General features: G+C 39.8%; 1 protein-coding gene across 3 annotated transcripts in view; it reads left to right on the forward strand.

The window, feature by feature from the left end:
• Positions 1–14,845, forward strand: part of lrfn5a (leucine rich repeat and fibronectin type III domain containing 5a) — a 108,110-nt gene extending 93,265 nt beyond the window's left edge. For all 3 annotated transcript variants that reach the window (XM_025901100.1, XM_005477569.2, XM_003445486.3), the window contains 2 exons: positions 11,987–12,260; positions 12,845–14,845. In XM_025901100.1, the coding sequence (XP_025756885.1) occupies positions 11,987–12,260; positions 12,845–13,807 (1,237 nt within the window). In that variant the 3' untranslated portion in view covers positions 13,808–14,845. The remainder of the gene's footprint in view (positions 1–11,986; positions 12,261–12,844) is intronic.
• Positions 14,846–18,508: the final 3,663 nt, after the last annotated feature.

The following is an 18,508-nucleotide window of genomic DNA, read 5'->3' on the forward strand; positions in this document are numbered from 1 at the left end:
TCAAGCTGATGCCATCTGGGCCCGCTGCCTTCTTGCCATTAATCCTCCTCAGTTCCCTCCTAACCTGGGTGGTTGAGAGAGACAGGCTGGAGCCTTGTGTTGAATGTGTATTGGATGCTGTTGTTGGGGGTGGGGAGGAGTGAGCAGGGTGAATAGAGGAGGTGTGAAGTGTCTGAGGTGTCAGAGGTGGAACAGCAGCAGTGGGGGTGGGTGAGTCTGCAGCCAATGTTGGAGACTGCCTCATGGCTGAATCAAATCTGTTGAAGAAATGATTCAGTTCATTTGCCCACCTCACATCCCTCCCAGGCAGAGAGTTCTGATGTTTGTGGCCTGAGATGGTTCTGAGGCCTCTCCAGACTTCACCAATGTTGTTTTGCTGAAGCTGGTTCTCCATCTTCTGCCTGTAGCTGTCCTTCCCAAAGCATGCTCTGGAAAGAAAAGGAATGAAAGTCAGTAGAAGTAAGACAGAATACCTGTGTGTGAATGAGACAGGTGGAAAGGTGATGCTGGAATGAGTAGAGGTAGTCAAGGTAGCTGAGTTTAAATACCTAGAGCCAACCATCCAAAGCAACGGGCGGTGCACAAGAGAGATAGGATGGAGTGGGTGAAGATGAGTGGTGACAGAAAGACAGGAGCAAGAGTGAAAGGAACAGTTTATAATGTATCACTTGGAGACAAAGTTACAGAGGTAACGCTGAGAATCGTTTAGACATGTGTGGAGGAGGGATGGTAGGACCAAGGATGGTGAACATGCAGCTTACAGGCAGGAGGAAAAGAGAAGAGGGTTGGTGTGAAGAATAATGATTCTGGGAATAGGGTGAGATGGAGGGAGTGTGGTGACCTCTAAAGGGAATAATGAAGAAAAAGAAGTGTACCGTGATTAGTTTTATTTAGGGTGGGCAGCATTATGGTTAGTGGTTAGCACTGTTGCTGAAGTTGTGAGTTTAACCCTACTGTCCTGCTGGGGATTTGTGTGTAGGCCTCCACTGTGCCTGTGTTCAAACACATGCATGTTAGCTTGTTTGTTTGAGGATATTTTCTATAAAACATATTCAGCTACGTTATTGTCGAAATGTTGTCCTCAAGCTTTCTCTTCACAGGAAGGTACATCATTTTGGAGAAGAGTAAGAGAATAATCCCCTGGATTTATTCCATAGCCATCTGAGTTACATTGAATATTTGGAATCCCAAAAAAGGCAGCTGGACTGCAACAAAATATAATTTGACATTATATGTCAATCTGAAAAACATTTGTATTAACTGATTAATGAGCTATTGTCCTAATTAATAACTGCGTAGAAAAAAATATTGTGATGAAATACATATCACAGTGTCCTTTAACGCAAAGAAATCCAGCAAATCTTTGCATATTAAAATATTAAACAAGATAATATTTTGGTTTGTCTTTAAAATATGACTAAATTATCTATCATCTTTTTTTATAATATCTGACATTCTCCAAAGTATTACAGAACATTTGAAGTCTCGAGTTGTGATTATTAGTCACTTCTCAGTCCATTTGGACCAGTGTCCTATGCGATAAAGCTGATCAAATTCTGATCTTTTCTTTACTATTTGCCTGAGCTGCTTTCCCCAATTAAAGCCCTGCTCTATTTCGCGGGGTACAGATTGCTTTTAAATTGGATTCTTCGCGTATAACTTACATTCATGCAGAAGTATCTTGGATGTTTTTTTGCTGGCGCTCACTGTCACTTTTACTAAGTAACATGACAAATGGTGCCAACACCAAGCAAGGTCAGCTTTGCTAATTAATGTTAATTATTGTTTAGGTGGTGACAGAAATGTCACTGTGAACTCATGCTGCAGAATTTGTACTCTAGTACTCTACTTAATCAAAATACTATTTTGATTAAGTAGTTTGCAGCAAATTAAGGTGTGTCATGTTAATTAGGTATTTAAAGTGTGTCTGATATTTATTCAGCATGTACGTAAATAGAGTCACATCATGCCTGATACTGGCAAATATCTTATATCACAGAATTAAGATTAAAGCATAAACCAAGATATTCCTACTGGCTATGGCCCCAGTTTGTAATGATTTTTTCCAAAGCTTTATAAATGCCAAATTGTCCTCCATAAACTTCATTGTTCATCAACCACAGTGACCAAAAAAATAAATTTGGTACAATTTTTTCAGGGAACTTTTAAGAGAACTGCTTTGTCCGAAAGCAAAATGAATCAACCTTATTTTACAAGGTACTCAAGGTCTTAATCGAGCGCACCAAGAGCACCACACCATTTAATTCAAGCCACTTTATAATGTAGAACCAACTGTGGATTCAGTAAAAAATATTTGTAGTTCAATTATTAAGCAGCCGTTATGTCTCATCATCCTCTCTTCTCATGGTCTCTATAACTCTAAACTTGGATTTGGATTTTTCTCCTTTCTTCATTCTTAAACAGACATAACTGCCAGAGGAAGTAAATTGAGTCATCAACACAGCTCATTTCCAAATTTAAGCCTGATATTTCAGGGTCATGTCAAGTAAAGAGTGGTATTGAGTAAATAATGTGATGACCTTTTACTCATGACTAGAGCAGAAGCAGCACATATAGTCCCTGGCCTTAACACCTGACTGGTTTTATTGTGGAGGTCAGAGCCACGTCGATGATGATGATGCTGAAGCTCACAGTGAGTGTCGATACGGGCGAGTGCAAAATGGCCACAAAGTATAACACATTCTTATTACAGTGAAGAACCAATTTCTGTATTTAATTAAAGGTTTGGATGAATACAACCTATTATTGGATCAGAGAAAAAAATCAATTTGGAAATTATAAGATGAATAGGTGTCTTGTTTAGTCAGTGAGTTGCATTTTATAATGGTGATGGTAAAAGGCCTCTTAAAGACATGTGTGCACTGAACATAGAAAGAAATGTTGATGAATGCTGTTTTCCAGTGAAGTGGAGCAAAAGCAAAAATAAAGATAATGAAATTAGAAATATTTAATAGCAGTTATAAATGGTTTATGTTGCATTAAAGATCTTCTCGAGTTCAAAACTTTAGACTCGTTCACAACAATCTTGTGTAAAACCTAACTGAACCTGATGTGCATACATGATGTTTGAAACTTTATGAAAAAAAACATTTTCAAAAAATTCCAGAGACACTTGAACACAGTCACATCCATTAATTAAAAAACAGTTTAGAACAACAACTTAGATTGTTTGAAACGGCGTGCACAGTGCTCCATTAATATCCACTCAGATAACAAGCAGCTCTGTCTCAGTATATCCAGTTAAGTCTTGGTTCCTCAGAGCAGAAAAAAACAGAAATTTACCTCTCTATAGAGAGAGAGACAGAGAAAATTGACATTATAGCTAAGAGCGAAACCAAACTGACTTTTGAAAATGACTAAATAAAAGAACTTGTGCTGCACTGTATATACCCATAAACTCAAGCCCTGGAGTAGCAATTTATTTAAAGCTACAACAGGTCCTGTGACATAAAGACTTCAAAATATCTGCCAAATCTGAGGCTATGGCGTATCAAAAGACATTAACTCTCTAACTCTATATTACTCTCTGAGTAATATAGAAATGCACACAACCTCTATTGTGAACTGTGCTGCCATTTGTTCTTTGATATTTTTTTTCAGCTGTTGTTTTCCAGTCCAGCAGATCCATCGAGCTACAGGGGCTGGTTGCCATTTGCCAGAAAAACTACACATCAAGCAAATTGTGTGGCAAGCTTTTTTATGCGACCACACAACAGGGGGTGGGGGATGAAGCCAAGCTTTTAAAGAACACATACACTCACTCCCTCTGTTTCTCTCTCTCCTCTTTCTGTAACAGGAAGTACAGTAGTTTACCCTTGCCAGTGGTCCCTGTGGCCCAAGTATACAGTAACACCTAGCTCAACTGCACTTAAGACATGAAAAAGCATCCGCCTTTATCCCGCCGTAATGTTCCAATTCTGATTTTATAGTGCCATAAACATATAGCAGGACTAACATAACACTCTTATTGCTGTAAGTAGTCTATTGGGTTTTAAACTAACATAAGAAGTACAAGGAAAGTATCACAGCAGTGGGGATGAGTCTAAAGGAAAGAAGTCATGGTAAAAGTGAAACAAGGGGTAGACAAAGGGAACATAACGATTTATATGCCTTGGTGCAGCAGAGAAAGGCTGAAAGTGTGGAACAGTTGGGAAAAGAGAAGGAGGGAGTAAAGGATGGAAAAAAGAGGGTAAAATGATGAAGTAAACATGGAGGTAGGTGGTAAAGGGGGTGTGAGAAGGGGAGGGAACGTGAGGGCAGCTGGAAGAATAACCAAACTGAAATGGTTCAGAAAATGAATGATTTAGGAAAGAGAGAGAGAGGTCGAAAAAAGAAGGCAGCAAAGATGAAAGGCAGGAAAGTAAATGACAAAGAGGAAAGCTGGAAAGGAGGCAGAAGGATAGGAACAGAAAAAACATGAAAAACATTGCGGGAGATCAAGAACAACAGATTTAAGAAGTAACATTATGCAGGGAGGATATATAGAAGCAGCCAGCCAGAGCATTAAGGAGATGCAGATGACTCAGCGAAGCTGGAAGAATGGAGCTGAGCTGGGCAGATGGAGGTCTACGGCTTGCAGCAGATAATGCTGAAACATCTTTTGCACATCTGGGACAGCTTTAGCTGCATGACACTTTGACATCTAGTCATAACTGTAATGAGATTCAGCTAAGACTTTTTACATTATTTATTTAATAATAGTTTAGTCTCACTGCAGGTTGTTTATGTTATGTAAGTTACTGATTTTGTTTTCCTCACTCTACATATTTCAAGTGAAGTCAGTGGTTTTGTATATGTTCCTCATATAATATTATTATAATATTTTATTCACTCTTGTGTTACCCGATCCTGCTCTACCGCCTAATTTGGTTGAGGCAGTAGGGCAGTATTAGGTTTCATTTACCATCATATTGCTGGTCAAATGTGAATGTTTTGCTTCCCACTGATGTCACACACAGTGTCTTTTAGATGCTATCTTTGGATGCTCTTTGGTAATTTGTGGTTGTTTCATCTGGGCTGTTTATACGTTAATTTCTTTGGAAATTATGATGATGAGAGAAATCATCCAAAATACAGTATTAAAGTCTACCAGGTGACTGCGGTGCAGGAGCTAGAGCAGGCCATTCTTCAGTCCACATGTTCCTTCTCGAGTTCTTTGTCTTTGACAAGCTTTCATCTCCAAATTACCCTGATCCATATGTGAGACCATGTTATCACTCATGCACATTGCAGCACTGCATGAGTACAATTGGTGCTGTATGAAATGTGCATAAGTGGGTAAGTCTAGCTCATAGTGGAATGTGTTGTAAAAATGCCAAAACTATAATGAGCTAATGAAAAGCTGCACAGTTTATTAAAAAGTCTTCTGTTAGTTTGACACTGTAGGCAGAACCTTTTCACATTTGAAATATCTGTTACAATAAAAATCTCAACTAGAGCAGTTTTTGAATTATGAACTTTTATTCTAAAGTGTCTTTTGATCACAAATAAACTCAGTTTGATCTGCTCTATGTTACGTTACCCCTGAGAGGTTTTTTTTTAATATTCATAAAACTAATTTTAGAACTAAACTTCCTTCATTAATGAAATCTTTTATTGATGGTCACTGCAAGCAGTAATTCACATTATGATTTCTCAAGACCCCCAAAATGGCGTCTTTGATCAGATTGAAATTTTTACAGCCAAGTGAGAACGAACACTGATCTTTTAAGCTACTTTCATTCAGTGTGTAAGGATGATTATCTGGAAAGCAATTTGAAGGGTTGGGATAATTATAGTTTTTAGATAATGCTGATACACTCTGGCATTTAAATGAGGTGGCAGTGTGTTTTCTTGGGAACTGTGATATTATGACTGTAATTAAAGTAATTTCTTAACACTGTTTGTAGAAATGTTTTCCAAAGCTTTTGTTTTATTCCTTTGCTGCACCACAGTCTGACCGCATACAGGGTTAAATATGAAAGAAATGCACAAGTTGTTAGGAGTGCCCACCTGTCCTTGTCCCACCTATGACTACAAGCTGCGTGGGTGCTTGTTAACCATTAGTTCTGGTGTCAGGGGCACTATGCACGGTAACACAGAGATATAAAGCTCACTACTGCAATGTTTTCTGTCTGCCCGAGAGACTTGGACCTATTAGCATGGCGTGGTGCCATCTGCTGTGTAAGCTACATTAGCTTTGAGGTTAGCAGTAATGGAGCAGGTGTGGAGCTACCATTAATCTTTTTCACTTTGTGTATATAAACCTGTTATACGTAACTGGTTTGATTGTATTTGTGTTGTCGGATTGTTTGCTCAATTGTTTAGAAAATTAACTTGAAAGTTATTTTCAGTAGCCTGTGAAAGTAATGACTAATGTGAGTGATTGCTGTGCAATGCAAACCATTTTTACTACACAAAAGCAAAAAAGCATGTAATAAAATGAAGCTAAGGCATGTTTAAAAAGTGCTATGCAAAGAAAAGTTTTTTAAAACCTATAACTGCTTTTGCAGGCTATTTTCTTAGCTTATCTGACAAAGTTTTCCATGTTCCGGGCTATTTAATCTAGACTAGCTTCCATTGCAGTAACATGGAAAGCTCTAGCCAGAAGCACTGCATACAATTTTCTGAAATAATTGGACAACCTACTTTTAGATATCTGTGACCCACATTTTGGTCCTTTCTCTGTTTGAGTAACACTGCTGTGCAGTTTTACTGTGTTTTTCTGTTCAAATGTTGTTTAAGGAAAGAAGATAGTGGTGAAATACAGCAGGTCAAATAATGAAAAAGTAAAATAGAATTCAGTTGTAGTGCGTCATATCACATGAACTTCATCAGTACTGTTAATGAGATGACCAGTTCTATTAATTTTCACTCTTAGTGGTTTGAGTGTCATGGGTGATCATATATGTGCATACACTGTTTTGTTGTCTCAAATGTATTTTTTCGCATGGTCACTCTCAAACTTAAAGTAATCACAAGTAAAGTATGTAAGGAAGTAAATCACAAAATCCAGGCTTCAGGCCCAATGTTGTCTCCTCTTCTCACATCAAACTGACATCAGATCATCCATGCATGACCACAAACAGTGCCTGTTTTGTTGTTGCCAGAGTTGTTCAGCTTGTATTCACTTGCAGACTTAAGAAAACCCCTCAAACTCTGAAGTTGGAAAAAAAATATAAAAAGCCAGGATTTTGCAGGTCAGAAACAGGGAGGTCTTAAAGGGACATTTCCACTGTGGCTCGCTCATACAGAAGGCAAACAAGTGAGAAAGTACATAAAGTATTTTTATATATGTGTACATATATGTAAATATGTATTTTTAAACTGGAAATACTCCAATGAAATACCAGCACAGCATAAGCTATAGACCTCAAATAAAAACGTGGTATTTCGTGAGCTGTGGAGGCACTGCGCCTCCATAGCTATTTTGTTATAGCGCTATGGCTTTCACTTCCTTTTTGTTTTAATGGCCAGCAATGCCACGTACCTAATTCTATCATAACTGTACGTACAAAAAACAAATAAGTACTGTATACTTTTCAAAATGTCAAACTAGCCCTTTAAAAAACGATCTTCAACTTTTTGAAAAACACATAAACATTAAGCTAAAGTGCTAAACTAGAAAACTCTCTCTCTTCTCTGAAATGGAAAAAAAAAGATTTCCCTGCAGATACACAAAACGACTAATGAGCTAGCCGAAGCAGTGAAAATAATTGTGTGTTGTTCACCCAGTGTGTCACATATGATCTAACTGGACCGTGCTGCTGGGGGCAAGGACTACAGCTGAGCTATTAGAAGTCCTCGGCCCATATTGCAAAACTCCAGCTTGACCTGAAGGTCCTGGTTTTGTGTGTTGCACCACTGCCATGCATGCCTCCAAACCTCCTGAAAGACTGCATATCTGTGGCCTTTAGGCTTTGTCCAATGTTTAATCAAGTGAAAATGTCTGAAACAGAACAATCTGGTATCAGAGTTCACTGTTCCATTCATGGATGGAAGCATTTGTCATGAGACAGAAAGCAGGAAGCAACAAATTGAGATGCTTGCTTTGACCTGAACCGGGGTGAGAAAAGCGAAACTCGATTAACATGCACTCTAATACAACGCAGAAGCCACAACCGTGCACATGCAGGCTTGTGTTTACAATCATATAGACGTGTTAGTGATGAAGTCCAGGAGTCCAGGTACGGTGACAAACAGCAGGAATAGTAGACTTGCAGTGGAAAAGAATATTACTGTAATGGAACTCACACACACAAACACACACATAATAACATACATGTAGCAGACACATATAAATATAAGTACATAAATGGATACTCATAGAGAAACATCCAAGCTGACATTTTCTCTTGTGTAATGAAAGTGTAATGAAACCCTGAAACACACACACACACTCACACAGAGGCGCCCTGGGCTGAGGGCTTGGCAGAGCAGAGTAGATAGATTAGTGTAATAGTCTCGGCCAAGGCAATCATCTACCCACTGTAGGGCTTCAAAGACTGGCAGCAAGATCCAGCTCAGACACAAAGAAATTAACCACAATGAATGAGTCACTTTGGATGAGTTCACACTGCTAACAGCTCAAGAAGGAATGTAAGGGGAAAACACAAAAAAGAAGAAAAAAAACACACAAAAAATGTGAAAAAATGTACTTTTGTGTGCTGAGTAAAGCCCAAACAGATTTTCAACATCTTGATTGTTGATTGTATACATAAATTATAAATGATGATAGCTTTGCTTCCACACTGAAAATGAAAACGTTTTTCAGTATTTCATTTTAATGAAGAAACATTCTGATTTAGTACCTGTAAAAAGGAGGGCTCATGCAGCTAATGGTTTCTTGGAAAGATTCATGTATGGCAAGGAAGCGAACAAGCCCTCGAGCCCAGTGCATTACTCCTGCCTATTCTTTTCCCGGTTTGTTTTTGACAGTAGAAAATGCTTTTTACTATTTAAAATCATATTTTTTCTGCCTCCATTGTAAAAGCGGAAAATGTACATTTTAGGAAGAAATGTTTAGGAAGAACAGCATTTCCCCTGCAATATTTTCTTTTCCTATTTTAAGTTACTTTTCTAACAGACAAAGGTGGACAAAAACTGTTGATGATTATGATAAATATACTTAAACTATATTTAAACAGCCTAGATTTTCTGATCCAAGAACTGGACTGAAAATGACTGGGGGGCAAAAGCAATGTCCAAAGAAAAACTTTGACCTCAGAAGGCCTGAAGAAATATTCCTCAAAACCATTAAAATAAATAAATAATAATAAAAATAATAATACTACTACAAGGAAGTCTGACTATTTGAAAGCAAATAGTTGAACGATACTATACTATAAAACCAGAAACACTATTTCCCACATTGCCATTGAAAGTTGATGACTTTTTAAACCCACATACCCTTGAAAAGCATTATACACTACCAGTCAAAGGTTTGGACACAGCTTCACATTTAATGGCTTTTCTTTATTTTCATGACATTTATTTTTATAACTCAAAACATGTTTTATATTTTAGATTCTTCAAAATACTCACCCTTTGCTTTGATTACTGCTTTGCACACTCTTGGCATTCTCTCGATGAGCTTCATGAGGTCGTCACCTGAAATGGTTTTCCAACAGTCTTGAAGGAGTTCCCAGAGATTCTGAGCACTTGTTGGCCCTTTTGCCTTCACTCTGCGGTCCATCTCATCCCAAACCGTCTTGACTGGGTTTAGGTCAGGTGACTGTGGAGGCCAGGCCATCTGGCACAGCAATCCAGTTTCGTCATAGCAGTTGCTGGTTTTTGTGACTTCACTTGGGAACTCATTCAAAGTGTTAGCTATTTTCTGGACTGACTACCTTGAGTTCTTAAAGTAATGATGCATTGCCATTTCTCTCTACTTAGCTGATTGGTTCTTGCCATAATATGAATTCTGACAGTTGTCAAATAGGGCTGTCAGCTGTGTACCAACCTGACTTCTGGTCTACTGGTGGCACCAGTGTCCGGCAGCCTCGCCTATGTCAGTGCGCCCCAGGGTGGCTGTGGCTACAATGTAGCTTGCCATCACCAGTGTGTGAATGTGTGTGTGAATGGGTGGATGACAGGTTATGTAAAGCGCTTTGGGGTCCTTAAGGACTAGAAAAGCGGTATATAAATACAGGCCATTTACCATTTACCCAAAGCAAGCACAGCAGTTAATAGAGAAATTAATCCCTGTCTGTGGATGTGTATCCAAATGCAGCTGCTTGTGTTTGAGCTTGTAGGTACCAGTGACTTTCATTCCTATCATTAACCTGCTATCTTCAGCATCCTTGTATGTGTCCCACCATTGAACTAATGGCATTTTCAGGATGTGTGTTTACGTGTAGTCAAGGTTCACCACTATTGTGATAAAACCATTTAGAGAAGCAAAGGGTAGAATTCTCATGGTCATCCACTGTTTAGATGATCCTATTAGTATTCATAGGGTCATATGAATACCCTTCCTCACATGCACTCACACCCACTTAAAGCCTTGTGCTGTTATTCCATAGAGGGTATAGTGATGACCTGCCATTAAATTCATCCCCGAGCTCTTAATACTAACCATTAAACCTTAACATGTCTTCTAACCTTCGCTTAACTCGAACTCGAAACCAGATGCTTTAACCTGGCCAAAGTAGCCCTCTGCTGCTCTCAGTGCACGCTCGACCACGGGCTTGTGAACTAGCTGCCCTCTTCGGATTTAATGAGGAATTTCATTAGCATTTTAATGACGAATTCCAGGACCGCTGACAAGACTTTTTTTTAGAGAAACTGAAGGACAAATGTGCAAAACCTCCAGTCAATGTGACAAGTGTCCAGTAAAGAGCAACAAATTTGACTCAAAGTGGCCGAGTGTCCAAGAGAATATCCAAAATGATTCATTGTTTATTCATCCTTATTGTCAAAACTGACGAGGAAAGACTGAACGGTTTAAGTATACTTGTGCATGGTCACAGGTCCATGCTGTCAAAGGTTGTCGGCTCAAAACTTCTGTGCCATAATAAGTCTTTTAATTAGAATCCTTTTTTTGAGGCTTCAGCATCCAGCTACACACAATGGAGCAGAGTGTGTTTACTCTGTCATTTCATTTCTTGATTTTTTTCTGCATTCCTGTCTTCTTTTAAATACACTGTACTGTTTTATTACTCTGGAGGATGGTGTCACATGTTTGTAGAAACAAAGCAGTGGATATATTAATTATTTAGATTGTGCAGAAAATATGCACAGTGTTTTCGCTATGATGACATGAGGAGCCCATTGTCTTGCCCGTCTTACAGTCGTACACAGGAGAACTGAGAAGAAGTTCACCTGATGTCAGAAAATGGTTTAAGGTTATGAATGATGGTTCATTTGAAATAAAAAAGAGTAATGTCCTCCCACAGCAATTATTTCATGTACTTTTCATATTTTTATGAAAATCTCCCTGTTTAGTTCAACTTTATTTTTAACATTCCATGGACAGAATAGAACAACTGAATATAGCGAGGCCACTCAGTCTTGTTGCAATTGTGATACTGCACCTAAACTATCTCTTACAGTGCTAATTATGTTAATTTCCTTCAACCTACAAATGTTAAATCTGCAAAACAGCCACAGGAAGGGAATACACTGGGCTAATTACTGGTGTATGTAACTGCTCCTGATTCTTGCTATTCTGCCTCTTAGGCACTATTGCCATGACTTTAGTTCTTTATTTGTCAGGAACCATGCATAGAAGCATTTAACTAGTATCGACTTTCTATCTGCACTCCTTAGGCAGGAAAACACAGCATTAGTTATAAAATCAAAATAATAGATGTTGAGTCAAATATAATTACTAGTTTATTTGTTTCTCTATGAAGGCTACTGTTTTCCAATAAGGTAGACTATATTAGCCATCTCAAAAAGGCTTCAAGAAGCTTGATAAAGCCAAGAAACTGCTGACACTCACATGTTGAACTGTCATTTTGCCTCCCCTGTCTTCTTGCCACAGAATGATCCCTCCATCAAGCAAGAACTTCCTAGTCAACAACCTGGCAGCAGGCACCCAGTACGACCTCTGTGTCCTGGCCATCTACGATGACGTTATCACCTCTCTGACAGCGACGCGAGTGGTCGGCTGCGTGCAGTTCACCACCGAGTCAGAGTACATGAGATGTCATTTTATGCAGTCTCAGTTCCTGGGCGGGACTATGATCATTATCATCGGAGGGATAATAGTGGCCTCGGTTCTAGTTTTTATTATCATCCTGATGATACGATATAAGGTGGGTCTATCTCTGTCGCTCTTGTCCAGTCTAGCCATAAGGCAGCAGGAATGAGGCAAGAGAGCTTTTAGCTGAATGATTGTCGTTATGGTGATCATGTAACAAGAAAAAGTCACAAAGTGATCTAGTGATTTTTTTTATTTTTTGGTCTTTTTTGTATCTTTCTAATCAAAACTGTAAATTAGAGCTTAAAAGCATTAAAATGATTTGTCTACATAAACTGAAATTTTTAAGCATTTTAAAGTATCCTTAACTGATGCAAAAGCTGCATCTGTTGTAGTCATAGTGGTATTAGGTGGCCTCCTGTAAATTTTTAAATATCATAGCATAATTTGTTTTATTTACAATAGCAACTTAATCCTGATACAGGGACCAACAGGTTGGACTCAACGTGAATTTAAAAGGGAAGAACCAGGTGAAGACGTACTGGAGAGCTCATCAAAAGGACTGAACGTGTGCCTTAAGATGCATAAAAGTATAACTCAAAAAGTGTTTTTCTTGTTACTTGAAAGGGTTCAAAGGGAGACACTCAGGATGAGAAAAATTGGATCTAAATTTCCCTTTTGCCTATGCTTTTTCCTCAGGTGTGTAACCCTAGTGAGGGTGGCAAAGGCATTTCAATGTCAATGACCAACGTTCACTCACAGACCAATGGGCAGCAATCACAGGGCTGCACCGTGACTCCAAGCTCCTCTAAACATGGCTCAATCGGATTAGACGACCTCTCAGGAGGCACAAAGAGGAGTGGAGCTGCAGCAGTGGGAGGTGGGGGAAAGGATACAATAGCTCAGGCCTCTGAGTCTTCCCTGCCTGACTGCTCCACAGCCACATCGGTTCTCAGCCAGGCTTGGTCAGCCAGAAGCCCAACAGCTGGAGCCGAGGAACGAGAGAAAACAGTTGAAGAGAGAGCTCAAGCCGGCATTGCATCACCCACCACCACCACAGGCTCCCTACACAAGCCAAAGCGAAAGCCCGCCCCAACTAAGCCCGGCTCTGCTTGCTCCAGTGGCCAGGGGATGATCGAGAACCTCCCAACTGCCTCCTCGACACGGCCACCTTCCTCCACTTCCACCGCCTCCTCCGCCCTCCTTCATTCCTCATCCCCCGGTCCCCTGGAGAATCTCAACACCAACCGAAATAACTCCACCGCTCTCAATCAGACCCCACCACCTCCCTTTGCCTCTTCCCCTTTCTTCAGCCCCATCGCCACACCGAGCCCAGTCCCATCTGTGCGATTCAGAGAGACGCCCATCCTGCGTCGGGCTCCTCGCACCGCCGCCTCCTCTGCCAGATATCAGACTCTTCCTGTGGAGGAGGGAGGAAGAAGCAGAGCTAGGAGGAGGTACTCACTCAGTGAAGGAGGCTCAAAAACTCACTCCGCCCACCAGGGAGGAGGAGGAGGAGGAGGAGGAGCACCCAAAATAGGGCGCGTAATACGGAACAAAAGGAGCCAATCAATGAGCGGTATGCTACTCCCAAAAGATGGGGACGAAGAGTCGGACAAAGGGCGGTGTGACTCTGACTGGATCTTAGAAAGCACAGTTTGAACTGGAATGAGCCAGTGACCATAAAATGAACTTTGGTTTATTCATTGTTTGTCCTTTGTGTGAGTGGATGCGTGCAGTGTGAATCAAAGTTTTGTTTATAGGCGTATGCGTGAAAAGCCTGCTTGTGTCACGAAAAACTTTGTGTGTTGTTACTGTGTGTTTTCCTGTTTGAATTTTCTTTCTAAACGTGTGACAGGATGACTGTGTTTCTGGTAAACATGTGTGCGCTTTTTTTTCTTTTTTTTTAAAAAATAATCAATCTTTTCATAACTTTTCTCCACAGTTATTTGTACTTGGTTTACAGTTTACAGTTTTGTTTTCTGATTTTGTTTCCACTTCAACAGTATCCATTTTGCAGTCAATCATTCAGCGAGTGGATAACTTGCCTTGTCTCATAGCGTCCTCGAGTTGTCTCGTTGGTTCCACTTTATAGCACAAAAGAAAAACAAGACAATGGACTCGCCACGTCATTTCCCGATTCACGTTCACCTTATCTGAAAAATACCACAAAAAGGGAATTAATACAGGAAATAAGAGGAATAAAAAATACAAAAATGGGAAAAGCACACCATTCTTAATGTTCACAAGCTCACAGAGATGTGCATCCATAATGTGGCAAGAGAATAGCAGTCGGTGCCTTCTTTTGCACTAACAGACCCTCACTAACAGATACTTTAACCGGATTTAGGACTCCACCATGGCTCCACGAATGAGGGGACGGATTAAGGAAGAGAGATTTCACACATAGCCTTTCTTACCTATTGCGGAGTACCGACCTTTTCTGGACATATAAAGACAAAATGTTACAGACAGATGAAGACTTTAATGAACCTCTTATGAAATTGATATTTTTTAAAGGGAAGTATTAAAAAAAAGCAAAGAAAAAAAAAGCAACGTGAGAACCTTGTGAGCTTTTCACTGACACTGGTATAATACAGCCTGTGTTGGTCACAAGCTCACAGAAAGCTTCTGTACAGAAAAAGACAACATGTACTGTGTTGTTATGTTGTGTAAAATAAAAAAGGGATAAAATGAAAATGGGAATGTTATGGGTGTGCTTTACAGCGAATATACAGCATGTCTAAAATATACTGTATTGGCGTATTGCTCCAGTTTTTCATACCATTATTATATATTATCTTTTCAATTGTAAAATTGTTTGAATGACGCGGCTTTTCATTCGTCTATTGATAATTTGATGTATCGGTGTTTACCTTAAAACCTCAGGCATAGTTACACACACACACACACACACACACACACACACACACTCACACACAGACATAGTCTGGAGGTTTATTCAGAGCACAGAATCTGATTTCCATACCTCCCACTTCTCACTGACTGCATTTATTAGAGGGAAGCAATTTAGGAAAAAGTGCTCCCTGTGAGGCTTTGACAGTTTGCCAATGTGCCAATGAGTAAGGCTCACGTGACCTGTTTTTAAGTGCTTACAAAACAATCATAGCTCTCTCAAGAAAAATAGACAGGGAAGCCTGTTGTGTAGCACATGAGAAATAAGAGAGGGAGCACTAATTCAGCTCCATACAGTGCTTTATGATTCTCATATAGAGCGCTCTTCTAAAGTAACAGGCACTTCTTATAACAGAAGAGCTACTATCCTCTCCACTCAAAGGAAACATGCTGTTGTATCTCTGTCTGTGGTGAGTTTTTAAAAGGTCTTATGCATGGACCAGAATGATATTCAACAAAATCTACATCCAAAATCTGAATGTGGTAATGAGGATAAATGGAAGCACAGCACAATTGCCAAAGAAAATTATTTCTGTTGATTCGCTGGCAAGAACCATAAAAATCTTCACTTGTGTGCAGAAGACAGGAGGGTTAATATTACGTGGATTCAGAAGGTTGCAGTGAAGGCTACAGTTCAATTCTATTCTGTTCTATTTTAGGCCTAATACAGCATAACTAAGGGAAGGTTCAAGGTCATCTAATACATCCCTATTTATGACCTTAATCACCTTAATCTTGAAAGTAGAGAGGGTGTCTGTCTCCCGAATCCAAACTGGTTCCAAACTGGTTCCATGGAAGAGGGTCTGGAAGCTGAAGGTTCTGCCTCCCATTCTACTTTTAAATACCCTAGGAACCATGAGTAAGCCAGCTGTCTGAGAGCAAAGCTCTGTTGGAGTTATACGGTACTATGAGGTCTTTAGGATAAGACGGCGTCCAATTATTCAAGACCTTGTAAGTGAGGAGCAGGGTTTTAAATAAATTTAGCAGGCAGCTGATGAAGAGAAGCTGTTGTGGGAGAAATATCCTCTTTCTATTCACTTTCAGCAGTGTTGCTGCAGCATTCTGAATCAACTGAAGGCTTTTTAGGCAGCTTTTCGAGCAAACTGAGAATAATGAATTACAATAGTCCAGCCTAGGTGTAATTAAAGCATTATTACTGAATTATCATATATATATTGGGTATATGTCTGAACTAAGAACTGGTGGACTTTGTAGGACTCTGTGTTACAATAAAACATTTAAACCCAGATTATTTCCTCAAAAGAGACAGTAGAGTTGAAGGGCTGATGATTCCAAGTGAATGGGGTTGTGACGAGATATGTCACTGATGCTAGAGGAGCCGGTGAACAGTGGCAGTCTATATTTGCAAGCATGAGGTTGATTTGGTGGTGAGTGGGATTAACAGATGGCTGTCTTGCTGGCACACAAAGGAAATCTAGGGCACAAGAAGAACTTGATTACAAAACTGGAGATCAAAACAAGAGCAAGAAAATTAGACAGGAGCCTGGGTGTTGTTTCCCACTACAGCTGACAAACCAGACATCAAACATCAACGTCTTTTTCATACTGACCCAAATTTAATGTGAAGAATCATCATTGGTGATGAGAGGTGGGGCTACAGCTACAACCAGACAATTTTCAGTGAAACAGTCCACAGCTGTCAAACCATAAGGCAGCGCTTTAAATGAGACCAGTGCACAGTGGTTATTTTTTCCCCAACATTTACTGGGTTGTGTATTTTAACATCAAACATGAGACTACGCTACTCATAAATGAAAGTCGGGGATTGGCATTTTGACATCCTGCTTGGAGGGCTAACTCCCATAGCACAACAGAGGCACTACAGAAAGGGGAGAAAACATGACTTCCAACTTAAAGAACAAACTTAAACAACCCTCTGTATTGTAACTGCCCCATTTAAAAAGAAAATATCCTGTTTTTTGAGTTAACTATAGTTTATAATAGTATTTTGTGGTATTTTTTTAAATTATAAGGTGGTATATTAAGTTAGAAGTTATAATTATGATATACAGAGGTAGTGATATAGATAATTGTATGACTAATGTCGTCAAATTATTATGCACACATCTATCCATTTTCTCCTGCTTATCGTGGACCAGACCACCGGGTCAGCAGCCTAAACAGAGAAACCCAGACCTTGCTCTCATCAGCCACCTGCTCCATCTTATCCTGGGTAACATCGAGGCATTCCCAGGTCTGCCAAGAGATATAATCTCTCCAGTGTGTCCTGCATGGGTCTACCCAAGGCCTCCTCCCAGTGGGAGGTGGACCTGTGTTGAACTGACACTAAAAGCTGATTTTTCTCAAACATTTTGTTGTGCGATTTTGTGCTAGTAGATTTGTTGATTTTGGAAATAATTCAAACCGACAAAAACCTCCATATTGTAGCCTGTAAACTCCACAGTCAGAATGTGCCATACACTCGCACAAAATAGGAACAAAAGAATTTCCAAATAGAATTTCCACATCGACAAACACAAAGAGTAACGAGGCAGTCTGTGGGCCACACTCAGTATGGGTGAAGTCGATATTAGTTAACATCAATGCAGGAAATTGATTCACTTTTAAATTAAATTACCAAAAAATTGTTTGACATGAAACTGTTCTGACAGGCAATTGCCAATTGATGTTCTCACTTCAATTAACAGACACTGTTGTTTTAATTAAGTAAATTGAATTGACAGAACTAATGGTGAGTCATTACTGACCTTTACAAGCAATTTGAGTGTTTATTGTGGTTCTTCTTCCCGCTCTGGGTGGCATTTAGGTTAATATATTAATATTAATATCAATGAAAATTGTGTTTTATTCTGATAACACAATTTAATTAGAGTGGGAATCTTCAAAACCAAAATCCCTCCCCCCCCATCACCATACCCATATCACTCCCTGGTGTTAAATTACAGCAGCTGATGAGGCAAGCAGACATGGAGTAAATGTTTAAATAGGAACTCGAGCCACTGGAGAGTTACAGGAGAAGATGAGAGAGGAAACAAAACACCTTCCTACAACTCTCCTTGATTAATTTGTGTAAAAAGTCCACGGTAACTAGTGGACAGCTGTCCTGTTCGTTCACAAATGGGAATATGACACGAGGTTCACTCATTCGTAGGTTTCCTGTCAGCACACAATGCCAACCCAGTTCTACGGTTTCTCACAAACACTTTCAGCAAACATGAGAAACACATTAACAGAGCTTCTTCATTACAAGCCCAACTCTGCACAAGCTTTCTTAACAGTCCTCTTTTCCCTGCTAGCTACGTGCACCACCTCTGCAGGCCCAGCAGAGGAGGCATTACTAAAATACGGAGAGGGACTGATTAGTCTCTGCAGAACAGGTGTGTCACTCACCTCACCTGAGCTGTCCCATCAAGCCCAACCTCTCCTGTCCGCAGCCAATCAAAGAGCTCACCCCACCAACACAGG

Source organism: Oreochromis niloticus, linkage group LG19 (genome assembly GCF_001858045.2).
Source record: "Oreochromis niloticus isolate F11D_XX linkage group LG19, O_niloticus_UMD_NMBU, whole genome shotgun sequence".
NCBI lineage: Eukaryota > Metazoa > Chordata > Actinopteri > Cichliformes > Cichlidae > Oreochromis > Oreochromis niloticus.